General features: G+C 47.2%; 2 protein-coding genes across 4 annotated transcripts; one reads left to right on the top strand and one right to left on the bottom strand.

Moving 5' to 3' along the window:
- Positions 1–93: 93 nt before the first annotated feature.
- Positions 94–19,538, bottom strand: LOC116323254 (trypsin-like). 2 transcript variants are annotated; one of them, XM_039607254.1, is made up of 5 exons: positions 19,409–19,538; positions 1,521–1,671; positions 934–1,066; positions 481–738; positions 94–397 (listed from the first exon to the last, which is right to left on the bottom strand). In XM_039607254.1, exons 2-5 carry the CDS (start codon positions 1,622–1,624, stop codon positions 230–232), a joined length of 663 nt encoding a protein of 220 aa, XP_039463188.1. In that variant the 5' UTR covers positions 1,625–1,671; positions 19,409–19,538; the 3' UTR covers positions 94–229. The 2 variants fall into 2 exon arrangements, with proteins under 2 accessions (XP_039463188.1, XP_031599399.1); XM_031743539.2 differs by lacking the exon at positions 19,409–19,538 and adding an exon at positions 1,759–1,922.
- On the top strand, positions 7,644–18,143 carry LOC116323267 (galectin-3-binding protein A-like). Of its 2 annotated transcripts, XM_039607253.1 has the most exons (6): positions 7,644–8,578; positions 8,876–8,948; positions 15,484–15,675; positions 15,761–15,892; positions 16,008–16,278; positions 16,351–18,143. In XM_039607253.1, the coding sequence occupies exons 2-6, from the start codon at positions 8,891–8,893 to the stop codon at positions 17,372–17,374; spliced, it is 1,677 nt and encodes a 558-aa protein (XP_039463187.1). In that variant the 5' UTR covers positions 7,644–8,578; positions 8,876–8,890; the 3' UTR covers positions 17,375–18,143. The 2 variants fall into 2 exon arrangements, with proteins under 2 accessions (XP_039463187.1, XP_039463186.1); XM_039607252.1 differs by lacking the exon at positions 7,644–8,578 and having other exon boundaries at positions 8,637–8,948.
- Positions 19,539–19,577: the final 39 nt, after the last annotated feature.

The raw sequence follows: 19,577 nt of genomic DNA, 5'->3' as shown, positions 1-19,577 counted from the left end.
ACGGCATATTTATGATGTAACATGGGGAAATAGTGACTGGTTTTCCCACATTTTTTTAATGTTTACTTTGTATTTTCTTGTTACTTTATTATTTATGATGTTCAAAATAAAACAATCAGTTAAAAAAAGGAAATCACATATTTAATACTTTTCATTTTTTGTTACACTGACAGAGAATCAGAAATGCTGACATTTCATGAATATACAAGCCAAACTTTCAATGAAGTTTTTACTCATCATATTTTCGGGATTTCACAATCCGGTGAATCCACTGAAGGTATTTTGAGATGTCTGTATAGACGTTGGGTTTATTGGGGTAACTGCAGTTTCCTTTATAGTTGAAAGAAACGACGCCATAAGCTGACCCATTGCACACCAGAGGACCACCAGAATCTCCCTGTGAGGAGGAAGAATTTTATTCAATGTTTTATATATTTATCATCAAGGAACCAGTTTAAACTGAAAGGACAGAAAACATACCTGACAGAATCCTTTGGTTGTTTCATATCCACCTGCACAGATGACATTGTCAGGAAGATCATCCCATAGTTTTTTACAGACTTGTTTGTCAATGACGGACACGTTCGCCACCATCAGCTCATCAGCAGGTTTATTATGATCAGTTTTAGTTTTTCCCCATCCAGCCACCTGACACACTTGGTTTTCGTTTAGGTTTATTTCAGCAGGTGGAAGCTGAATTCTTTCTACGCCATGGCCCAGTTGAACTTTCTCAGACAGCTGGAGACACAAAGTAAAAATAGAAATGTCTATTTCAGTCCAAATTAATTTTACTCATACAGCACCAAATCACAACAACAGTTCCCTCAACGCGCGTTAAATTGTGAGGTAAAGACCCTACAATAATACAAAAAATACAATTAGAATAATAAGACCACAAATATGTATCATGTTAAAATGTGAGTATCTCCTTACTTTAATCAGCATGATGTCATCACCCAGTCCAGCATCTTTATAATTTTCATGGATGGTTTTGTTTTCAATCTTTATTTTTTGATGATTGCCGTTCTTCAGATTGTGGTTGCCGAGAACAACGTATGTGGGGCTCCTGAAAGAGTAATCAGTGAGAGGAAATCAATACATTTTCTAAATGTGTTTTAACCCTAGAACACTATCGCCGGGTGATTTACACCCGAGCAAATACATTTACATGATTTCTCTCTCCTGCAGCTGTTTGCGTGTCGAGGAGCCTGTGCCTTCACCAGGGAAGTCTCAAATTTCCCAGGAATGGGTGGACCAAAGACCAGCTTTCCAGAGTCATTATTTTGTTTTAGGAGTTTTTTTTTCTTTCATTTTATTAGACATGGCACAGTTGAAAGTAAAAGACGAACACTCTAATTTGTCATGTGTTGTCATATTTTGATATATTTGATTACTTTTTATTGGTTATATTATATCGGGTAAAAATCACCCGGTGTGATTGTGTTACTATTTATAGCGATAGTGTTCTAGGGTTAATGACATGAGTCAGAGATTACAGCAGAAGATGTTTGATTACTCACGCGTTATCACAGTGTGCAGCCGAGACTACAAAGTCCTCCTTGATGAGAAATCCTCCACAAACATGGTGACCATTGTTGTTCTGCACAGAGGCCATGTACTGCATCGAGTTCTCTGGGGCTTTTTTACCATCTATGATGTCACTTCCATGTGCTGAAAAGGTCCAATCAAATCAACAAAAATGAAGACAATGTTCCATTAAATGATCAGAGGACAATAACAAAGACGTCAAATTCTTACAGAGCTTTCCGAGGAATCCCAGAAGATGGAGGAGCAGAAATTTCTGCAGCCCGAGCATGATGCTAGCAAAAAGGTTACGTTGTGTTTGTAGAAGTGTCAAGGTGAACCTTTTATACAACAGTTTGATTTGATAGTCATCAGATTATCAGTCTTCTAACCACATCCTTCACTCAAGATGAGTCTGCATGATTCCTCATCGTATATATGATCATTAAATCAGAAAGATGAGCATATATATATATTTATGTGTGTGTGTGTGTGTGTGTGTGTGTGTGTGTGTGTGTGTGTGTGTGTGTGTGTGTGTGTGTGTGTGTGTGTGTGTGTGTGTGTATAAATGTATAAATTCATTCACAGTCTAGGGATATTCCAGGTTTGGTGGGCCATGTTGTCTCACATATTTTGAGCACAGTTCACAGCAAACTATAGATGAACTGCACTGTGGCCGCTAAAGTGATTCTTTTCCAGATGTGTGTTGGTGGCTAACACCCTCCTCAGCTCCAGCTGAGGAGGGTGTTAGCCTCTTCTTTTACAGAAGTTGAGGACCAGAGACACACACGGGTGAAACGCTCACCACTGAGAGTTTTCAGAGCAGCCAGCGTTAACTGGGGCAGTCATAAACATGAGCGACTATATAGAAAACGAGCCGTTGCAGAGCCGAGTGTACAAACCACAAACTTGTTATAGTTTGATCACGGTTATCAGTACAAAAACACATGTAAGAGTGGGTCTGGGTTTCAGAAGGCTGCTGGTCGTCTGGTTCAGTTTTCTTCTTTGTCAGCATTTGCTCTTAGAAGAGAGCAACGCAGAAAACATAAAGTTTAATCACTTTGAGAACTTCTGTAAATATCATTTTGTGTCTCGTAATGAAAGCTTTACAGGACAAAAAGGAACCGCGATAAATGAAACTGGCTTTTATCTTCAGTTATGTTCAGCTAAAGAGCAAATGCTAATTTAGATGTGAGTGAAATGATTTTTCTGAAGCTTTTGTAACAACAGCAAAACACAAAAAACAAGAAGCTTAAAGTTTAAACCTACAGAAGCAGATGTACAAGTACAATAATGCTGTGTGTGTGTGTGTGTGTGTGTGTGTGTGTGTGTGTGTGTGTGTGTGTGTGTGTGTGTGTGTGTGTGTGTGTGTGTGTGTGTGTGTGTGTGTGTGTGTGTGACATACCCTTACCCTTACCCTAACTGTAACCTAATTGTAACCCTGACACTAAAACCACATTTTGAATCACAAAAATGTCTTCAAACTCATGGGGACCAGGATTTTGTCCCTATAAGGGCTGTTGGTCCACACAAGTATAGTAAACTTTCCATTTTTGGTCCCCACAAAGATATGTAAACAGGTCACACACACACATTCATTAAAAACAAGTGTCACATTTATAGATAGATATGAAACACCACCATGCTCACTCTCACGGTCTGTTTAAATTCTCAGAAAACTGTATGTGAACCACAGGCACCGCTGCTTCTAGATTCGCTGATTCTAGATTCAGATATTAAGATTGAGCATACAGTGAATCTCTGACTGTGAAACACAAACGCTCTCTGAATGAGCCAGAACACAATAAAGTGTCTCGAGCTGAGCTGGCAGAGCTACACAACATGACCCTAGCACATTTTAAAGGAGCATCATGACTCATCATGACTCTGATTTCTCAGTAGACTCTGTCAGTAATGTGTTTATTGAAAAAGAAGTAGTGCAGTAATCTCCAGAGGTGGGAAGTACTATACTTGAGTATTTATATTTATGACAACTTTAAACTCTTACTCTCTACTTTTAATACCAAAATTTGAACTTTCTTACATTTCTAAAACAGTTTGAACACATTTGAGGTGAGACATTATTTCACATCACTGCGCGCCGTTGAACAACGACCCATAGACGACTCTCCTGCTGGTGTGTCATCATCAGTGCTCATCACAAGTAGAGTGAAGAGCACCGAAGTCCTCGGTGTTCACATCACAGAGGACCTGTCCTGGACTAGCAACACCAAATCAGTGAAAAAAAGCCCAGCAGAAACTGCACTTCCTGAGACGATTGAAGAAGACATCCTTAACACAGAGGCGCCATAGAGAGCGTCCTAACCAGCTGCATCACAATCTGGTATGGAAACTCCCACACGTCCGACCACAGAGCCCCTCCAGAGAACAGTGCGGACTGCTAAACGCGTTTTTAGCAGGTCTCTTCCCAGTCTACAGGATATTTACACCTCATGCTGCGTTCTTAAAGCCACTAACATCATGGCTGACCTGCATCACCCCTCACCCTTGCACTGTTCCACTCTGTCTGTGTACTATTGTATTTATTTATTTATTCTCTTTTGTTTCTATTTCTATTCAAGTACAACACATAGTTGTACTTATTTGTAGTTTATCTTATTTCTACAGTTGTTGTGTGTATATATATATATATATATATATATATATATATATATATATATAAAAACAACACCCGCATGCCCCTGCGGGTGGTTTATCCTTCAAGCTCGGTATATGGCCCATATACTGCAAAGAATTACGACCCTTTGTATGTATATATATATATATATATATATATATATATATATATATATATATATATAATATATAAAAAACACCCAGCACGCCCCTGCGGGCGGTTTATCCTTCAAGCTCGGGTCCTCTACCAGAGGCCTGGGAGCTTGAGGTCCCTGCGCAGTATCTTAGCTGTTCCCAGGACTGCGCTCTTCTGGACAGAGATCTCCGATGTTGTTCCCGGGATCTGCTGGAGCCACTCGCCTAGCTTGGGAGTCACCGCACCTAGTGCTCCGATTACCACGGGACCACCATCACCTTCACCCTCCACATCCTCTCGAGCTCTTCTCTGAGCCCTTGGTATTTCTCCAGCTTCTCGTGTTCCTTCTTCCTGATATTGCTGTCATTCGAACCGCTTACATCGATCACTACAGCCGTCTTCTTCTGTTTGTCTACCACCACTATGTCCGGTTGGTTAGCCACCACCATTTTGTCCGTCTGCATCTGGAAGTCCCACAGGATCTTAGCTCGGTCATTCTCCATCACCCTTGGGGCATCTCCCATTTTGACCTCGGGACTTCCAGGTTATACTCGGCACAGATGTTCCTGTACACTATGCCGGCCACTTGGTTATGCGCGCCCATGTATGCCTTGCCTGCTAGCATCTTGCACCCTGCTGTTATGTGCTGGATTGTCTCTGGGGCATCTTTACACAGCCTGCACCTGGGGTCTTGCCTGGTGTGATAGACCCCAGCCTCTATGGATCTTGTACTCAGAGCTTGTTCTTGTGCTGCCATGATTAGTGCCTCTGTGCTGTCTTTCAGTCCAGCTTTGTCCAGCCACTGGTAGGATTTCTGGATATCAGCCACCTCCTCTATCTGCCGGTGGTACATACCGTGCAGGGGCCTGTCCTTCCATGATGGTTCCTCGCCTTCCTCCTCTTTCTTGGGTTTCTGCTGCCTGAGGTATTCACTGAGCACGCTGTCAGTTGGGGCCATCTTCGTGATGTATTCGTGGATGTTTCTTGTCTCATCCTGGACTGTGGTGCTGACACTCACCAGTCCCCGCCCCCTTCCTTCCGCTTAGCATACAGCCTCAGGGTGCTGGACTTGGGGTGAAACCCTCCATGCATGGTAAGGAGCTTTCTTGTCTTTATGTCAGTGGCTTCTATCTCCTCCTTTGGCCAGCCTATTACCCCAGCAGGGTACCTGATCACGGGCAGGGCGTGGGTGTTGATGGCCCGGATCTTGTTCTTACCGTTCAGCTGACTCCTCAGGACTTGCCTGACCCTCTGCAGGTACTTGGTGGTTGCAGCTTTCCTAGCGCCCTCTTCATGGTTCCCATTCGCATGGGATCCCCAGGTACTTGTAACTGTCCTCTATGTCTGCAATGTTGCCTTCTGGTAGTTCAATCCCCTCAGTTTATATATATATATATATATATATATATATATATATATATATATATATATATATATATATATATATATATATATATATATATATATATATATATATACATATATATATTTGATATACCATAATTTATTCATATAGCACTTTAAAAACACAAGGGCAACCAAAGTGCTGTACAGCAGAAATATAAAAAGTACAATAAGAATAATAAATACAATGAATAAATAACAATAAAATAAGTGTCAGTTACCCACTAAGTTGAAAGCCAGTGTATAAAATTGAGTTTTTAACTTGGATTTAAAGACCACCACTGAACCCCATAGCAAAATTGGTATGGCCTGGATCTGGCCCACACAATGTGCTTATACATGGTCCACATACTGCAAAGAATGATGGCCCTTTGGTGGCCCAGATCTGGTTTGCCAGATGTGGCCCACACAGAGGCCAGCACAAGGCCAGTTGCAGACACACTGGTGGTCCTGTGCTGGCCCATGTGTGGACTACCTCTGGCAGACCTGATCGGGGCCACCAAAGGGCCATAATTCTTTGCGGTATATGGGCCATGTGTAAGTTGTGTGCAGCCACGGGCCAGTTGTAGACACCCTGCTGGCCCTGTGCTGGCCCAGAACAGTTTCAGCTCTGGCCCCAGATGTCAGCCTAATGTGTACCTTAATGGAGCCATGTAATAACAACATGTGCCAGAACATGCAAAAGTAACATGGCAAAACTCTTTTCATACAGTGAATGGACTGATTCTTACATAGCAATTTTTTTGTACTCGGATTAGTCAAAGTGCTCTATACAACATGCCACATTCACCCAATCACACACTTTTTCTAAACTGAGTGCTTCCTAACTACATTCATACACATTCACACTCTTGACATGCAGACTGCAGGAGCCAGGGATCAAACCACTAGGTAGAACAGGTGACCTGTTCTACCTCCTGAGCTACAGCCACCCACTTGCAAAGATGAGTAAACTGTCACTAGGTTTTGGATAAAGTGTCCACTCACAAACCTGTCAAACCTGCATTTGAAACGTTGGCTACCATAGCAGTATAGTATTGCAACATGGCATGAGGGTCTTCTAACTAAAATAGGAAAATAGGAACATAAATAGTGCCATGATTGCCAGACCTGGCCCACATCTGGTTGACATACACCCTGCCATGACACCAGTCAGTCAGAAATGCCAGTTTGATGCCGGATCCAAGGAAGACCTGGTTTCTATGGGCCTGGGCCACATACACCAAACCACAATCAGGCCAGATATGGCATGCCATCACATAAACAGTGGCGTCATTGCCAGACCTGGCACACATCTGGTTGACAAATTTCTGCAGACCGAGCATGATGCCAGCAAAATGGTTACCTTGTGTTTGTAGGAGTGTCAAGGTGAACTTTTATTGAGCAGTTTGCTTCAGTGGAAAGTACGATTGTAGTAAATGTGGCTTTCAGCTGCATCCTTTACTCAGTGTAAGACTGAAACTGGTGTTATAATCATGTTCATCAGCTTATTGGTGTGAAACACACTCATCATGTTTAGTCATCATTATTTTAACTCCATTTGCTGCTCACTTTTATTCATGTAATTTAAGAGCCTTTGGGCCTCCTGATCATCTGTGGTTATAAATCACTTTCAATGGGTGAAACCTCATCTGTAACACTGAGATTCTTCTCTGTGGAAATCACACTTGGTCAGTTTGATCATGTGGCTGTTTTGTAGCTCACGCTCATTTCTGAGTGTCTGCAGTGTTATTCAGAAAGTTTTAAATATTCTTCCTTTAAATCTTTAGTAGCTGTATCACTCTGTGACGGCTGGTTGCCCACAGCTGGTTTTGAAGAAGCTACTGAGGTTTGCTCTGTTTGCTGACTTTTATATTTGGTGTGACCTTGGGCTTGACCTGATTTCCACCTAAATTAAATCATCAGCACAGGCTGCTATTGGTTTCTGTCATCACATAAAATTTTAACATTGTTAAACAATTATTATTAATTACTCTTTGGTGTAGCTCAAGGATACTGAAAAACATTTGATCCCTGTTATAATCTGTAGCTGAATCTCACAGTTATGAGAGTGATGCATTCACACTGGATACAGACTAAAAACTGTGTTTAGTTGGAAACACACACCAAGAAATTCATGCTGGGAAACACGTTAATGATTGAAAACATTCCAGAAATAAGCGGCTGCTCGATCACTTGAAGGTGAAGAAGGAAGGATGAGGAGGTGAGAGGATGGAAGCACAGCTGTTTTTATTTCATCTGCGTTCATAGAGCCTGGTGATGGTTTAAAAGCTTTTAGTCACAGCAGGGCGAGCACAGCTCATACTAACAATGTGACAGTGAGCCTGGATGCTTGAGCATTGTCTGAGCACGCTCTTTGGCCTTCGTGATGTCGCCATCTGCTGGTGATGGACTCAGACTGGCCTCTAAACAAACATCAACTTCTGGCTTTGAAATAACTTTATCTCTGGCTCATGTAGGGGCAGCATGGGGTGGGGCAGTCTGGGGACCCCAACAGTATGCATGCCCAGCTGCTAGACATGATCCAACATAGCTTAGTAAATGCAATATTTAAGTTTAAAGTCTACATTTAGTCCAGCTTTCTGTTTTTACTATTTTCACTTCTCATTGTATTGAGTATGATCTAGCCATAATCTCATGAAAATATTATTGGCCATTAAAATATAAAGGCTCGTTATTAATCTTTTATGACAAAGTCATATGTTTTGGAACCAAATGTGGCACCATCCCAAGTTGTTTGAAAAGCACGTTGGGTGTGGTAATTCCTGGAAAACCACTGCCTACAAATAAAGTACTTATCTAAAGTAAAGTGGCTTCTTCAGTTCACGGACTGACGGACCTCATCACAGAACAGCTTTTCTGGAGCTTGGAGCTCTGGTAAGTCCTTTCCTCGCTTTGGTCAGGAATGCGTATGATTGATGATTTGCTGGCAACAAAGAAAAGGACGTTTAGTTTTTCTTTTACAGTTTCAGTCGCTGCTCTGCAAAGCTGCATTTGAATGTGATGATGTGCACACAAAACTTCTCCAACTCTTAAAACTCTGATGTAATTTTTTTAAAAGTACAAACGTCATTATTACGCTAAAGTGTGAAAGAAGCAGGATGATTGTTGATGAAAAGAGAAGAATGCATTTTTAATACAGACACGTGCTGCACTTTTGCCTTTCTCCTCCAGTTTAGCGTCATTAAAATGAATGGAAATGCTTTTTTATTCTGTATTCTTCTCCTGAGCGTCACCTTGTCCAGTGGTGAGTAAAACTGATTTCCCATTAAACTCAATTCTCTATTAATGTTACAATCTAAGCTGAACAGAAGTGTAGTGTTGTTTGTTTAGTGTCAGAACACACCTAAAACACATGTGCATGTGCATGCATGTTCTTGATGAAGTTGTTGCTTGTTTCCAAGGTTTCATAACCGCAGGAAACCGTCAGAAGACAGTTTAAGGGTTACTTTTTATACAGTTATCATGTCACAACAAATAAATAAATAATTATTACCAGCACAGAGGATTGTGAGCATTCTCGGTATGTTGTTATGAGTTAGTTTACTAACATGGCAGCCAATCACAAACGCATATAAGTCAGCTTTACAACCCAACACCGACTGGCTATCACAGTATGAGGTGTGTGGATCAGGTGTTTGCACCGAACATAGCCGCGATAGTAGTAAGGCTAATAATGATCCACTATTGTCACGGTCCGGGGTCGGTTCGACCCAGCATTTTGAGTTCCTTATGTTTTGGTTTTGAATGATTGTTCTTTAGGTTTTCTCTGGTGCTTTGTTGATTTTTATTATGGATCGGTGTTTCAGTTATTCTGGTATGTTTCTGCATTATGACTTAGGTTCGGGTTGTATTTTGTTATTATTGCCGGTGTGGTGCAGCGTCAAGTCTGCCTCTGTCTAGTCCATGTCTTAAGTGTGTTCTGTTTCCTGTTTTACTTTGAAGGTTCATGTCCCTGTCTGATGTCAGTGTTCCAGCTTTGCTCTCCCTGTCTCGTTAGGTCTTATTCCTCCCAGCTGTGTTCTCCTTCTGTCTCTAATTCCTTGATGACTCCCTCTGTGTATTTAGCCCTGTGTTTTCCTGTGCTCACTGTCGCGTCGTCCCTCAAGCTGTGTGTTTCCTTGTGTGCCTCCCTGTCAAATGTAAGTTTATATTTCCCAGTTTAGTTTTGTATGCTTTCCCCTGCCAGCAATAAAGCTGAGTTTTGAGTTCATCCTTCGAGTCTGAGTGTCTGCACCTTGGGTCCTACTCCTGCCTGCCACACAGCGTTTCATGACAGAACGACGCGACCACAACATGGACCCAGCAGACCTACCCGGGAGAGCGACCTGATACGAGTCCAACGCCTAGTCGAATGGATAACCCACACATCTAATACAAGGGCAAAGATTGTGGGGATAAATGCTATTGAAACAATCCTCGAAGGAAATTCCTATCTCCGCCAGGTCAGAGGATGTTTGGATTTATTGGCCAGTTTGCATAAAGCCCGGAAGTGGCACAAGCTCGGGAAATAACGGACCTTGCCCACCAACAACTGACAATAGCCACCCGGAGCAGCCGCATCAGCCTCCCCGCTGGAGGTTTTGCCCGGCCGGTCTGTGGGGAAGAATCGACGGTCGCACCGCCCGGCGCGTTACCCACAGCCGCATGGTGGGACTTCAGAACTGCCAGCTGTGCTGTCCTTACCTCACTCAGCTGCCCAGCCTCCTGTGGCTCACTCAGCTGCCCAGCCTCCTGTGGCTCACTCAGCTGCCCAGCCTCCTGTGGCTCACTCAGCTGCCCAGCCTCCTGTGGCTCACTCAGCTGCCCAGCCTCCTGTGGCTCACTCAGCTGCCCAGCCTCCTGTGGCTCACTCAGCTGCCCAGCCTCCTGTGGCTCTCTCAGCTGCCCAGCCTCCTGTGGCTCTCTCAGCTGCCCAGCCTCCTGTGGCTCTCTCAGCTGCCCAGCCTCCTGTGGCTCTCTCAGCTGCCCAGCCTCCTGTGGCTCTCTCAGCTGCCCAGCCTCCTGTGGCTCTCTCAGCTGCCCAGCCTCCTGTGGCTCTCTCAGCTGCCCAGCCTCCTGTGGCTCTCTCAGCTGCCCAGCCTCCTGTGGCTCTCTCAGCTGCCCAGCCTCCTGTGGCTCTCTCAGCTGCCCAGCCTCCTGTGGCTCTCTCAGCTGCCCAGCCTCCTGAGGCTCTCTCTCTCAGCTGCCCAGCCTCCAGAAGCTCTCTCAGCTGCCCAGCCTCCAGAAGCTCTCTCAGCTGCCCAGCCTCCAGAAGCTCTCTCAGCTGCCCAGCCTCCAGAAGCTCTCTCAGCTGCCCAGCCTCCAGAAGCTCTCTCAGCTGCCCAGCCTCCAGAAGCTCTCTCAGCTGCCCAGCCTCCAGAAGCTCTCTCAGCTGCCCAGCCTCCAGAAGCTCTCTCAGCTGCCCAGCCTCCAGAAGCTCTCTCAGCTGCCCAGCCTCCAGAAGCTCTCTCAGCTGCCCAGCCTCCAGAAGCTCTCTCAGCTGCCCAGCCTCCAGAAGCTCTCTCAGCTGCCCAGCCTCCAGAAGCTCTCTCAGCTGCCCAGCCTCCAGAAGCTCTCTCAGCTGCCCAGCCTCCAGAAGCTCTCTCAGCTGCCCAGCCTCCAGAAGCTCTCTCAGCTGCCCAGCCTCCAGAAGCTCTCTCAGCTGCCCAGCCTCCAGAAGCTCTCTCAGCTGCCCAGCCTCCAGAAGCTCTCTCAGCTGCCCAGCCTCCAGAAGCTCTCTTAGCTGCCCAGCCTCCAGAAGCTCTCTTAGCTGCCCAGCCTCCAGAAGCTCTCTTAGCTGCCCAGCCTCCAGAAGCTCTCTTAGCTGCCCAGCCTCCAGAAGCTCTCTTAGCTGCCCAGCCTCCAGAAGCTCTCTTAGCTGCCCAGCCTCCAGAAGCTCTCTTAGCTGCCCAGCCTCCAGAAGCTCTCTTAGCTGCCCAGCCTCCAGAAGCTCTCTTGGCTGCGTCTCCTGTGTCTCCGCTAGCACAGTCATTTACTCCGCCACTAGCTCCATTTTCACCTCAGCTATCACTCCAGCCACTAACTCAGTTGCCCTTAGCCCCATCATCCACACTACCACCTGCTTCTCTTCCACCACAATCCTCACTACACTCAGCCGTCCAGGCTACCACTCAGTCAGTCATTCACTCTATAGCCCTGCCATTTATGCACTCTGTAGCTGAGCCATTAGTCGCCTGGCCGCAGCCAATTCAGCCACCCTTCCACCGTTACACCTCAATCACAACCGTCACTGCAGTCCCCAGCAGTTCAGCCTTCCCCAGTGCAGTCTCCAGCAGTTCAGCCTTCCCCAGTGCAGTCTCCAGCAGTTCAGCCTTCCCAGTGCAGTCTCCAGCAGTTCAGCCTTCCCAGTGCAGTCTCCAGCAGTTCAGCCTTCCCAGTGCAGTCTCCAGCAGTTCAGCCTTCCCCAGTGCAGTCTCCAGCAGTTCAGCCTTCCCCAGTGCAGTCTCCAGCAGTTCAGCCTTCCCCAGTGCAGTCTCCAGCAGTTCAGCCTTCCCCAGTGCAGTCTCCAGCAGTTCAGCCTTCCCAGTGCAGTCTCCAGCAGTTCAGCCTTCCCAGTGCAGTCTTCCACTCAACCACCAGCTCCACTTTCTCCTCAACCGTCACTACTACCTTTAGCTCAGTCTCCTGTACAGTCGCCTCTAGTTCATTCCCCTGTGAAGCCATCAACTCCACCACCCACTCCTCTTTCACCACCACCAGTAGCTCAGCTCGCACCTGACCCATTGGCCCAGTTCTCCGTAGCAGTTCGGTTTTCTGGCCAGCGTAACATTGAGCCAGGGGTCCCAATTCCTCTGGCTCTACATCAGCTCCTGCTGGAAGCTCTGATGAGCCCATCCAGCACTCCGCGGCTCCCATGCCGCCACCTGCCTTCTCCGCTGGAGGGTCCGAGGGGCCCGTTCAGCCTCCGTCTCATGTCTCCGCTGGAGGGTCCGAGGGGCCTGTTCAGCCTCCTGTCTCCGCTGGAGGTCCGAGGGGCCCGTTCAGCCTCCTGTCTCCGCTGGAGGGTCCGAGGGGCCCGTTCAGCCTCCTGTCTCCGCTGGGGTCCGAGGGGCCCGTTCAGCAGCCTGTCTCCGCTGGGGGTCCGAGGCCCGCTCAGCAGCCTGTCTCCGCTGGGGGTCCGAGGGCCCGTTCAGCAGCCTGTCTCCGCTGGGGGTCCGAGGCCCGTTCAGCAGCCTGTCTCCGCTGGGGTCCGAGGCCGTTCAGCCATCACCGCCTGCAGCGCCGCGCGCTTTGGCGCCTCCGCCTCCGGCTTCCACGCCGCCGCTTGGGCACCTCCGTCTCCGGCTTCCACGCCGCCGCCGCCAGCTGCAGCCTCAGAGCCTTCATCGCCGCCGCCAGCTGCAGCCTCAGAGCCTTCATCGCCGCCGCCAGCTGCAGCCTCAGAGCCTTCATCGCCGCCGCCAGCTGCAGCCTCAGAGCCTTCATCGCCGCCGCCAGCTGCAGCCTCAGAGCCTTCATCGCCGCCGCCAGCTGCAGCCTCAACCTCGGCTTCAGCCTCTGTGTCTTCATCCACGCCCGGAGCACCACTGCCATCGGGTCCGGCCTCTGTGTCTTCATCCACGCCCGGAGCACCACTGCCATCGGGTCCGCCTCTGTGTCTTCATCCACGCCCGGAGCACCACTGCCATCGGGTCCGGCCTCCGTGTCTTCATCCACGCCCGAGCACCACTGCCATCGGGTCCGGCCTCCGTGTCTTCATCCACGCCCGAGCACCACTGCCATCGGGTCCGCCTCTGTGTCTTCATCCACGCCCGGTCCGGCCTCTGTGTCTTCATCCACGCCCGGTCCGGCCTCGAGCCTTCAGCCCGCCGCCCGGTCCAGCCTCTGCTTCGGCTTCAACGCCGCCTGGTCCTGTGGCTGCCACGCCCTGTCTGTTCCTTCGTCAGCTGGAGGGCCCGAGGAGCCCGTCCAGCCACCTGCTGCAGCCTCACCTGCATCGGCCGGCTTCGCCTGGCGCAGCCTCTATCTTGCCTGGAGCTGCGGGGCCTCGCCGTTCTCAAGTCACCAACTGCCGCCTCGGCGCCGCCGCCGCTTTCCAGGCCTCTGAGTCAGCATCATGGCCGTTGAGGGCGGCCCCTCAACTTCTTCCACGTCGCCGCCGCCGCCGCCCGTCCGCACGGCCGGCCCCGAACTGCTTCCACGTCGCCGCCGCCGCCGCCCGCACGGCCGGCCCCTGAGCTGCTTCTACGTCATCGCGGCCGTTGGTTTCTGCACGGCCGGCCTCCTGACCGGCTCTGTCGCCTGTGCCGCCCACCTGGTCGGCCCCGACCGTTGGACTTATGAACTTTTGTGCCAGCGACCTCGGTCGGCCCCTGAACTGTTTTTCTGTTGCCGCCGTTGCCGTCCGCACGGTTGGGCCCCTGACTTCCTGCTGAGCTGTTCTTTGTGCGCCAGTGTTTTTGTGCACGTGTCGTTTCTGGGCCCTGGTGCTCCTGTTTTGTTTCGCCGGGCCCTCCTTCCTGGGCCCCGCCGCCCGCCCTGGTCGGGTTGTTTTCTGTTTTTGGTCGCTTTTTGTTTTCTTGTGTTGGGCTGTCTGGGGCCAGCCCTCATGGGGGTACTGTCACGGTCCGGGGTCGGTTCGACCCAGCATTTTGAGTTCCTTATGTTTTGGTTTTGAATGATTGTTCTTTAGGTTTCTCTGGTGCTTTGTTGATTTTATTATGGATCGGTGTTTCAGTTATTCTGGTATGTTTCTGCATTATGACTTAGGTTCGGGTTGTATTTTGTTATTATTGCCGGTGTGGTGCAGCGCCAAGTCTGCCTCTGTCTAGTCCATGTCTTAAGTGTGTTCTGTTTCCTGTTTTACTTTGAAGGTTCATGTCCCTGTCTGATGTCAGTGTTCCAGCTTTGCTCTCCCTGTCTCGTTAGGTCTTATTCCTCCCAGCTGTGTTCTCCTTCTGTCTCTAATTCCTTGATGACTCCTCTGTGTATTTAGCCCTGTGTTTTCCTGTGCTCACTGTCGCGTCGTCCCTCAAGCTGTGTGTTTCCTTGTGTGCCTCCCTGTCAAATGTAAGTTTATATTTCCCAGTTTAGTTTTGTATGCTTTCCCCCTGCCAGCAATAAAGCTGAGTTTTGAGTTCATCCTTCGAGTCTGAGTGTCTGCACCTTGGGTCCTACTCCTGCCTGCCACACAGCGTTTCATGACAACTATAGTTTTATTTAACGCTTTATATATGTGCAATAATGAATCAAAAATAAAAATCCTTATTTTTTGTTCAGAATTTATAAGGAAAACACAGCTCACTGAACCTAATGACTTTTCCTGTCCTGAGAGGAAATTCCATCCAGACATTTACTGTAGGGTCCACCTTACAATATAAACTACCTTGAGGCAACTGTTGTTGTGATTTGGCCCTGTTTAAGTAAAACTGAACTGAATTAAAAGTGCTGCTGAGTTTGTTTTATAAGCTTTTTTTATGCATTTCTCGAGTCAAACATGACCAGTCAGTCAAAAATAGGCATAAATAAAGTAAATTCATTTTTTAAAAACATGTTTGTTTGTTTTTTAATAACTGCATGGTCTTAACCCTGGTCACTGTAAAGAACAGCTGATGTTGTAACACTGTGTACAGTACTAACGTTGTCGAGACGTTTGCTCACATTGGTGTGAATTTCTTCAGCCTGTTACAGGCTCTAGAACGAACCACCGCTGATCTGATATCATTATTTCTAAATAAAAGTGGAAAAATGAGCTATATATCTGTTGTGCTGTGAAATCTACATGATCTTTCACCATAAATCCCAAATAAATCGATTACACTGCATTTTTATTCCTTTAGCCTATGAAGAAGGTTATATCAGGCTGGCTGGTGGCCAGGAATACTCTGAGGGCCGTGTGGAGATCTTTCACGATGGAGTTTGGGGGACGATTTGCGACGATGGCTGGGACATAAATGACGCTCACGTAGTGTGTCGACAGCTGCGTTTCCCTGGTGCAGCTGAGGCTCCTGGATCAGCTGCGTTTGGCGCCGGTAACAAAACCATGACGTTCCTCTTACACGCTGCATTTCAGTGGTTAATGGCTAGACTGTAATTGTGTGGCTGTTTTGGTTTTAGGGGTCGGTAACATTTGGATGGACGATTTAACCTGCGGTGGGTCGGAGATTAACCTACTCCAGTGTACGTTTCCTGGCTGGGGGGTCCATAACTGCGGTCACGGCGAAGATGCCGGAGTTAGATGCGAGAAAGGTGAAGAAATCAGCATAAGGATATAAGTCTCCAACCTCCTCTGAGAAATAAAGGTCAGAAAGACATTTGTCTTAGAAACAGGTGTATTCACCGTGTCTACGTTGATCTCTATCAGGGGCGGAGCCTCAGAGCAGGGACTTCAACCACGAGTACACGTTGGACCACAATGCGAGCCTCTCTCAGCAGCTGGGCGAGCTGTTTGACAGCAGACAGGACTGTGACGTGGACATTGCAGTGGCGGTGGATAACAACATAGTGGAGACCATCTGTGCTCACAGGGTCATCCTGTCTCTCAATTCAAACCTCAAGGCTTTGCATCCAGACCTCAGCAGCCTGCTCATTAATGTGTCTTCTGATTGCAGCCAACATGCCAACATATTTGTCAGGTATAAAAAGTTCACACTTGCACATATTTCTATGTAAACCTGTGATCTGTCAATCAAATCTTTTAATTTCAGATACTTCTACACGAGGAAGATTACGGTCACATTGGCCTCCTCCCACTGCATCCTGAAAATGGCATCTGACTGGGGCCTGACTGAATATCATAATGAGGCTGCAAATCTCTTCAGACTGTTTCTCCCTGAGGATCCCACCTTCCAAAGTCAGAAGTCTCTTTATGAGTACGCAGTTCGCAGAAGTGACGACACGCTGCAGCAACTATGTCTTCGCTACCTGGCGTGGAACTGCGAGGCACTGATCAACTCCCCGGCCTGGACAAGCCTTCCTTTTAATCTGGTCAAAGCACTCCTTTCTCGCTCAGACCTCGTGGTGCGTAATGAAACAGTCGTCCTGAGTGGACTGGAGAGATGGGCAGAAGCTCGAGGAAACGCAACAATGCGTGAGATACTTCTAAAGCTCGTCCGCTTCCCGATGATACCAGCTGAGGACTTATACAGTCTTGACAGCTCAGAGTACCACGCTAGCAAGCTGGAGGGGTTTCAGTTTAATGCTCTTCCTGTAAAAATGCTCCTCAGCGACCTGACAGAAACCATCTACACACCCAGGATTTACACTGGCAGACCGTGGAGCTTCACCTTCAGCAGTCAGGAGATCCGAGCTTACCAGCACTCCGGGGTCTACATCCTTCAAGGCCAGCGTGTCAGCAGCCTGACGTCTGATTTCCAAACACCGGTTCATAACAGCGCCTATTTCGCTTTTCACACCATGCGCTGGAAAACCACGGCCTACGTCAGAGAGGAAGACTGCACAAAGCAAAGTGTTACTTGTGCTTCTTTACCAGCGATCAGCTTGAAGATTGAAGAAAAGAATTTACCCAGTGAGATGGAGGGCCGCATCCGTTACAGCAACAGGCTCGTTCTTATGTGCGCAGGAAGGCACGTGTTCCACGTGAACGAATTTAATGCTGTTGACAGCGACAGCCCCATAGCTGTTCCCAGCATCTCAGAACAAGTCTACCCGTGCCACTCAAACCTGTTCTCCTACCAGGTGGTGGTACGTCCTCAGTACTCAACAGATTAGATCTGACTAGAGAACTTTAGAGAAGGAGGGTGTGCGTCAGTGCAAGAACTGCACACACATAATGCTTTCTGCTCTCTCCTCCTTACGTGCAGCGGCTGCAGGTGGAAACCTCACACTCAAAATTAAGATGGCTCCTGGAGCAGGTAGAATTGGCTTCATGCAAGTTTTCTAAACATGAGCCAGCTTGTCCTGTAGTTGCTGTGGAATGCATCACTGTGGCTTGTTTGGGCACATGGTGTTAGTGTAAACCTGGGCAGAGAGCAGTATCACCGCATTTCTATCTGATGATAAATGAAAAACTAATAAAAAAGGTCTGGTCTACTGTTATAATCACTCTGTGGTCTGCAGAAGGTCATCTTTTATTATGCAATGTATGTGTAATCAGATTACAGTGTAATGTACAGTGTACTGTAATGTATTTGATTCACTGAAAATATTTACTGTCACTGCCATGACAACAGTCCAGCAGTCTTAGCACAATCTGTCTGTCCTAATACAAACACAGTAGAATGATAGAATAGAGACAGTTAAAACAGTTATTAATAATACCTGTTAAAGTCCGCTGTATGCAATAGAGTGTTTAAACATACTGCAGGCTGCCTCCTCCTATGGTGTCAGTTTGAAAATCCTTCATCGCCCAGGTCTCAAGTTATCGCATTCACAAGACTTTCTTGAGGTCAAGGTCACTGAGATTTGAATTCATCCAAGATTTTGTGTAGAGACACCTGCGGCCCACCCGCCCAACGGTGGGGTGATGATGATACCAAAGGCTGATGGATTGAAAATAAAGATTTAAGAAACAAAACAAACTCTTTTCCAATGAAGTTACAAGTAAAGTTAAGTTACGTAAGTACAAATGTATGATTGCTAAATCATTAATGAGCACAGCTTGTTTCAAGGTGACGTGTTTTACGTCATCAAATTATTTCAGCTAATTTTAACACAGTACGGAGGCCGGGAGCATTCATATTAACTCTGCTGCTGTTTGTTTCTGTTGGTTTTTAAGTGTTTTAAAGAGTTTCCTCCACTGAGGTATGAAATAAATTCTTCTTGCACTTCTTTAAATGGGACCGGTGTCAAAATCATAAACACTTTTATGTTATGGAGCTGGCTTTTAGATCCTGCCGAGCTTAATTCAACAAAAACAGGCAGAAACCTTTCTGATAAACGACGCTTCTCATTTCCTCACTTTAATGTTTTGAATACTGTGACTAAAGTAAAGGGTCTAAATCAGGGGTCTCAAACTTAAATGAGCTGTGGGCCACGGCTGGTACTGTCGTCTCATTGGAGGGCCACTTTAGTGTTCAAGTAGTACAAAAAAAACAAACAAACAAACAAGAAAACACTTTTTTTTTTTAAATTTCAGATATTGTATAACAAGTCAAAACTGCAAACATGAGCTTATTTTTTTTCTCACTCTTAACTAACTGAAGCCTTTCATTGAACTACCATAAAACCACATTGGTTCTCTCTTTCTGCCCAGACATGCGGCAGCACTTCTGCTATAATTTTGTTTGTATTTAACAAAATAAAAATGCAGATATAAGTGTACACATTAGTTTTTGACTCTCTCACTGAACTAACACAGCCAATCCCTCCGCATGTTTGTACTCTCTGCTCATAGTTCCTTCATATGAAATCATTTTTGCCTTTTTAAAGAACTTATTTTAACATTGCACTCAACAACAAACAAATCCTCCCTAACAAAAAAAGTCACTTCAAAGGCCAAATTGTGTTACATTTCTCACGTCAATGTACGGGCCGCAAGTTTAAAACCCCTGGTCTAAATGCTTGAGAAGCAGAGCCCCTCTCCACAGAACACCAGAGAACGGCCAGCTGCGCTCGGTGCTGCCAGCAGGGGGCGGCATACGGTGGGCCCGGTGAGGAGGACAGGCTGCCGGAGGTTTGCTGCCCTCCGCCGGCAGCTTCCCGGTAAATGTGCTCGGTGTCGGAGATAAAGGAGGAACCGCTCGGCCGCTTCCGGTGACTGAGAGCTCCACGGTTTCTGCACGATCCCGCCGACGCACAACTCACCGAACGGCGCCCGCTGCACGTGCACGCGCACGCGGCAGCGCTTCGTGGTGTTGGCGGAGAAAAGCGTCACGGTTCGTGTTTCTGTGAGCTGGTCTGACAGGGTTCCTGCTCCACGGTGACACAAAGCGCGGATAACGGCACGGCACGCTGTGGAACATAGAGAGGGAGA

This window comes from Oreochromis aureus, linkage group 23 (genome assembly GCF_013358895.1).
Source record: "Oreochromis aureus strain Israel breed Guangdong linkage group 23, ZZ_aureus, whole genome shotgun sequence".
Classification (NCBI taxonomy): Eukaryota; Metazoa; Chordata; class Actinopteri; order Cichliformes; family Cichlidae; genus Oreochromis; species Oreochromis aureus.
Note: the sequence above shows the minus strand (reverse complement) of the source record. Positions and strands in the feature narration are given on the sequence as shown.